Source organism: Bos mutus, chromosome X, assembly GCF_027580195.1.
Source record: "Bos mutus isolate GX-2022 chromosome X, NWIPB_WYAK_1.1, whole genome shotgun sequence".
Classification (NCBI taxonomy): Eukaryota; Metazoa; Chordata; class Mammalia; order Artiodactyla; family Bovidae; genus Bos; species Bos mutus.
This window is the reverse complement of record NC_091646.1, coordinates 64,205,775-64,212,576: the sequence shown is the minus strand read 5'-3', so window position 1 is coordinate 64,212,576 and position 6,802 is coordinate 64,205,775. Positions and strand designations below refer to the sequence as shown.

Sequence of the window (6,802 nt, the reverse complement as noted above, 5' to 3'; positions counted from 1 at the left end):
AATATCTTATTAGTTCAGTTCAGTTCAGTCGCTCAGTCATGTCTGACATTTGCGACCCCATGAATCGCAGCACGCCAGACCTCCCTGTCCATCACCAACTCCTGGAGTTCACCCAGACTCACGTCCATCAAGTCAGTGATGCCATCCAGCCATCTCATTCTCTGTCATCCCCTTCTCCTCCTGCCTGCAATCCCTCCCAGCATCAGAGTCTTTTCCAATGAGTCAACTCTTCGCATGAGGTGGCCAAAGTACTGGAGTTTCAGCTTTAGCATCATTCCTTCCAAAGAAATCCCAGGGCTGATCTCCTTCAGAATGGACAGGTTGGATCTCCTTGCAGTCCAAGGGACTCTCAAGAGTCTTCTCCAACACCACAGTTCAAAAGCATCAGTTCTTTGGCGCTCAGCCTTCTTCACAGTCCAACTCTCACATCCATACATGACCACAGGAAAAACCATAGCCTTGACTAGATGAATCTTTGTTGGCAAAGTAATGTCTCTGCTTTTGAATATGCTATGTAGGTTGGTCATAACTTTCCTTCCAAGGAGTAAGCGTTTTTTAATTTCATGGCTGCAATCACCATCTGAAGTGATTTTGGAGCCCCAAAAAATAAAGTCTGACACTGTTTCCACTGTTTCCCCATCTATTTCCCATGAAGTGATGGGACCAGATGCCATGATCTTTGTTTTCTGGATGTTGAGCTTTAAGCCAACTTTTTCACTCTCCACTTTCACTTCCATCAAGAGGCTTTTGAGTTCCTCTTCACTTTCTGCCATAAGGATGGTGTCATCTGCATATCTGAGGTTATTGATATTTCACCTGGCAATCTTGATTCCAGCTTGTGTTTCTTCCAGTCCAGCGTTTCTCATAGTGTACTCTGCATATAAGTTAAATAAGCAGGGTGACAATATACAGCCTTGACGAACTCCTTTTCCTATTTGGAACCAGTCTGTTGTTCCATGCCGAGTTCTAACTGTTGCTTCCTGACTTGCATACAAATTTCTCAAGAGGCAGATCAGGTGGTCCGGTATTCCCATCTCTTTCAGAATTTTCCACACTTTATTGTGATCCACACAGTCAAAGGCTTTGGCATAGTCAATAAAGCAGAAATAGATGTTTTTCTGGAACTTTCTTGCTTTTTCCATGATCCAGTGATGTTGGCAATTTGATCTCTGGTTCCTCTGCCTTTTCTAAAACCAGCTTGAACATCACGAAGTTCACTGTTCACATATTGCTGAAGCCTGGCTTGGAGAATTTTGAGCATTACTTTACTAGCGTGTGAGATGAGTGCAATTGTGCGGTAGTTTGAGCATTCTTTGGCATTGCCTTTCTTTGGGATTGGAATGAAAACTGACCTTTCCCAGTCCTGTGGCCACTGCTGGGTTTTCCAAATTTGCTGGCGTATTGAGTGCAGCACTTTCACAGCATCATCTTTTAGGATTTGAAATAGCTCCACTGTAATTCCATCACCTCCACTAGCTTTGTTCATAGTGATAGATTAATGTAAGTGTGTCTGAGTGAAGTCAGGGCTGGGGTACAAATAAAGAAGTCACAGTTGGTATTGAAATTTTGGATTAAATATGGATACATTTCCGTCCTATGTGTGCATGCATGCTCAGTCGTGTCTGACCCTTTGCAACTCCATGCACTGTAGCCCACTAGGCTCCTCTGTCCTTGCAATTTCCCAGGCAAGAATTGGGTTGCCATTTTCTCCTCCAGGGGTTCTTTCCAACTGAGGGATTGAACTCATGTCTCCTGTCTTCTGCATTGTCAGGCAGATTCTTTACCACTGCACCACCTGGGAAGCCCTTTTCCATCACCAAATAGAAATAAAGTTTAAAGGAAACAACGTTTGACACTTGGAATTAATGAAGCTATTTGGGTTTATGTTTAGTTATCTTTCCTCTAATTATTGGTCAGTATTCAAAATCTTTACCACCTCCAGAATATAACAAGCATGGGAAAGAAGAAAAGCGTAACTGTTCACATGGCAGTAAGTTTCAATTCATTGATATTAATAAAAAATAGGTTAACCATAGGAATATTTCCAAATACCAATGTGGCATCTAAGTGAAAATGCACACAGCCTTTCAAATGGAACATATTTGTACTTATGAATAGTTCTAATAAATTATTTGATGTACACCTTAAAATTATTTCAGAATTTTCATTTTTAAAGCTCTCAATTTTCCCCATTACAATGAACAAATAATTTACCTTTAAATAACAAAGAAGTATGGTTGGAGACTCCCCAAACTAGTAAACAGTAAATACAGATTTTCTGGAGAAAATGAAATACAAATCCAATAGAAAAAAAAAAAAAAAAAATGAGGCCTTGGAAATGGCAAGTTTGTTAGCCTGAGTTCATTCCCTGGAAAGTCATCAGATAGTTAAAGGTAGATTAAACAGTTAATCACTCAAAGCCTTTACAAACTGAGGGTCGAGTCACACCAATTTCTTTTCTTTTTTTAAATTTTATTTATTATTTTTTTTCAAATCAACAGTTTTTATTGTCTCTTTAAAACATCACAACTGAGTCCATAGAACCATCTGCTATCTTGTTTCTGCAGCAGGATCACTGAGATCTTATTCATCAGCCTGCTGAACTGTTCCTTTTTCAGAAACATAGATACCATCCAAAAATTTCCTGATATCCTTGTTTTTGACTGTGGTGGCTTGCTGAATCAAAACAGCTGAATTTGACACAAGTTCAATGTCATTTCCTTCAAGAATCAACTCATCTTTCTGGGCTTGAGATACTGAACAGGCAACCCCTGGCCTCATTCGAACCCTGCATATGTATTTTTCACCCAAAAAATTTCGGATTTCCACAAGAGAACCATTCTCCTGAATAACAACGTTGATGGGGAAGTGGGCATACACCGACCTCATCTTGTAACGGAAACCCAGTGTAACACCCTTGATCATGTTCTGTACATGACTACAGATTGTGCGAACAGTGGCCAGTTCCTTTCTGTTTCCCCACCATTTGTCAACTCGGAGCCTCTTCTTTTTCTTTCCAAGGAGACTGAGTTCTACATTGATGTGATTGAAGTCCCTCCGCAGGGTGCCTCTGGGGCCCTTCACAATAACTGTCCGTCCCTTCACGTTAATGTCAACATTTTCTGGGATGTCGGCAGTCTGGTTGCTAAGAATGGTCTTCATTCTTGCAAAATTTTATTTTTTAATTATTTTCTTTATTTTAATTGGAGGCTATTTACTTTACAATATTGTAGTGGTTTTTGCCATACATTGATATGAATCAGCCGTGGGTGTACATGTGTCCCCTATCCTGAACCTCCTTCTCAACTCCCTCCCCATTCCATTCCTCAGGGTTGTCCCAGTGCATTGGCTTTGAGTGCCCTGTTTCATGCATTGAACTTGGTCTGGTGATCTATTTCACATATGGTAAAAAACGTGTTTCAATGCTACTGTCTCAAATCATCCCACCCTCGCCTTCTCCCACAGAGTCCAAATGTCTGTTCTTTATATCTGTGTCTCTTTTGCTGTCTCGTATATAGGGTCATCATTACCATCTTTCTAAATTCTATATATACGTGTTAATATACTGTATTGGTGTTTTTCTTTCTGACTTACTTCATAATGAACTCTATAGATAGAAAAGTTTAGACAAAGTTTAGAGTTTCAGTAGACTTTTGAATCACTTCTATGAAATTTATCTACAGACATGTTGATAAAACACAGTTGGTATTCCAGGATACCCAGACTTTTTTTAATTCAACAGCACATTTGTAAAAATCAGATATGTTGTATTACACCTGAGAAGGGAGAGGAAAGGAAACTATGCACTGTATAAGGGATAAATGTAAATATGTTTAAATGTTGATACTGTTGACACACTCACATTTAAAATACATCAGAAGGAAAGAGAAAGTCACTCCTCTTAAGCAACTTATAAATCTATCAAGTCTAGAGTAGCTGAGGTTTTCAGTATTACCCTAGACCTATTTGTCAGTAGGGAAATTTGTGATAAATAATTGGATTAAAAAATATAAAAATAAGAACAGTCTTTTCCCATGCCAGTAAACTTGTTTCTAAACTATCACATATTATTTTTATTATACTTTTAAAATTATTTTATTTTTTAATTTGATTTTTTTAATTTTAAGTTTTTTAAAATTTATTTTTAATTGGAGTATCCTTGCTTTACAATATTGTGCTGGTGTCTGTCATACATCAACATAAATTAGTCCTACGTATACATATGTCCCCTCCCTCTTGAACCTTCCTCTCATCTTCCATCGCACCTCACACCTCTAGGTAGTCACAGAGCACCAGTTTTGAGCTCCCTGTATCATATAACATTTTCCCAACAGCTATCCATTTTACATATGGTGATGTATATGTTTCAATGCTAATCTCTATTCATCCCTCCATTTCCTAGCCACAGTGTCCTCAAGTCTGTTCTCTGTCTTTGTCTCCTTTGCTGCCCTGCAAATAGGTTCTTCAGTACCATCTGTCTAAATTCTATGCATGTATGTATGCTTAGACAGGTCCAACTCTTTTTAACCCTATGGACTGTAGTCTTCCAGGCTCCTCTGTCCACAGTATTTTCCAGGCAAGAATACTCAAAGGGGTTGCCATTTCTTTCTCCACATTCTGTATATATATGTGTGTTAAAATACATTATTTTTCTCTTTCTGACTTATTTTATTCTATAATAGTCTGTAGCTTCATTCACATCATTAGAGCTGACAAATGCATTCTATTTTATGGCTGAGTATTCCACTGTATATGTGTACCACAGCTTCTTTATCATTTCATCTATCAATGGACTTTCAGGTTGCTTCAGTGTCCTAGCTATTTTTTATTAATTTACTTATTTTAAATGGAGGCCACTTACAATATTGTAGTGGTTTTTGCCATACAGGGACATGAATCAGCCATGGATGTACATGTGTTCCCTATCCTGAACCCCAGTCCCACCTCCCTCCCCATCCCATCCTTCAGGGTCATCCCAGTGTACCAGCCCTGAGCACCCTATTTCATGCATCAAACCTGGATTGGCAATCTGTTTCATATATGATAATATACATGTTTCAATGCTATTCTTTCAAATCATTCCACACTTGCCTTCTCCCACAGAGCCCAAAATACTGTTCTATATATCTGTGTCTCTTTTGCTATCTCGCATATAGGATAATTGTTACCATCTTTCTAAATTCTATATATATATATATACACACACACACACACACACACATACTGTATTGGTGTTTTTCTTTCTGACTTACTGCACTCTGTATAATAGGCTCCAGTTTCATTCACCTCATTAGAACTGATTCAAATGCATTCTTTTTAATGGCTGAGTAATATTCCATTGTGTATATGTACCACAGCTTTCTTATCAATTCATCTGCTGATGGACATCTAGGTTCCTTCCATGTCCTGGCTATTGTAAACAGTGATGCGATGAACATCAGGGTACACATGTCTCTTTCAATTCTGGTTTCCTCAGTGTGTATGCCCAGCAGTGGGATTTCTGGGTCGTATGACAATTCTATTTCCAGTTTTTTAAGGAATCTCCACACTGTTCTCCATAGTGGCTGTACTAGTTTGCATTCCCACTAACAGTGCAAGAGGGTTCCCTTTTCTCCACAACTTCTCCAGCATTTATTGTTTGTAGAATTTTGATACAGTCATTCCGACTGGCATGAAATGGTACCTCATTGTGGTTTTGATTTGCATTTCTCTGAGAATGAGTGGTGTTGAGCATCTTTTCATGTGTTTGTTAGCCATCTGTATGTCTTCTTTGAAGAAATGTCTGTTTAGTTCTTTGGCCCATTTTTTGATTGGGTCATTTATTTTTTTGGAATTGAGCTGCAGGAGTTGCTTGTATATTTTTGAGATTAGTTGTTTGTCAGTTGCTTCATTTGCTATTATTTTCTCCCATTCTGAAGGCTGTCTTTTCACCTTGCTTATAATTTCCTTTGTTGTGCAAAAGGTTTTAAGTTTAATTAGGTCCCATTTTTTTTTCTTTGTTTGTTTTTTTGCTTTTATTTCCGATATTCTGGGAGGTGGGTCATAGAGGATCCTGCTGTGATTTATGTCAGAGAGTGTTTTGCCTATGTTCTCCTCCAGGAGTTTTATAGTTTTGGGTCTTATATTTAGATCTTTAATCCATTTTGAGTTTATTTTTGTGTATGATGTTAGAAAGTGTTTTAGTTTCATTCTTTACAAGTGGTTGACCAGTTTTCCCAGCACCACTTATTAAAGAGATTTTCTTTTCTCCATTGTATATCCTTGCCTCCATTGTCAAAGATAAGGTATCCATGGGTACGTGGATTTATCTCTGGGCTTTCTATTCTGTTCCATTGACCTATATTTCTATCTTTGTGCCAGTACCGTACTGTCTTGATGACTGCACCTTTGTGGTATAGTCTGAAGTCAGACAGGTTGATTCTTCCAGTTCCATTCTCCTTTCTCAAGATTGCTTTGGCTATTCGAGGTATTTTGTATTTCCATACAAATTGTGAAATTATTTGTTCTAGTTATGTCAAAAATACCGTTCATAGCTTGATAGGGATTGCATTGAATCTATAGATTGCTTTGAGTAGTATAGTTATTTTCACTATATTGAGTCTTCCAACCCATGAACATGGTATATTCTCCATCTATTTGTGTCATTTTTTATTTCTTTCCTCAGTGTTTTATAGTTTTCTATATATAGGTCTTTTGTTTCTTTAGGTAGAAGTTGAGTACGTGAAGACCAGACTGTACCCAGGACATGAGTTGCCACGATTTTGAGAACTGGCCTCAAAGCAATGAGAACAAAGGACCCTGT

The 6,802-nt window shown here is 38.2% G+C and overlaps 1 protein-coding gene across 1 annotated transcript; it reads right to left on the bottom strand.

Annotated features, from left to right (window-relative positions):
• Positions 1-2,506: 2,506 nt before the first annotated feature.
• LOC102266181 (large ribosomal subunit protein uL6) lies at positions 2,507-3,162 on the bottom strand. The gene has a single exon (XM_005897920.2). The coding sequence runs from the start codon at positions 3,160-3,162 to the stop codon at positions 2,584-2,586; it is 579 nt and encodes a 192-aa protein (XP_005897982.2). The 3' UTR covers positions 2,507-2,583.
• Between the last annotated feature and the right edge of the window lie 3,640 nt (positions 3,163-6,802).

Bases quoted from the DNA above. Each gene is read 5' to 3' on its own strand.
- LOC102266181 (XM_005897920.2), bottom strand. From the start codon at position 3,162: ATGAAGACCATTCTTAGCAACCAGACTGCCGACATCCCAGAAAATGTT.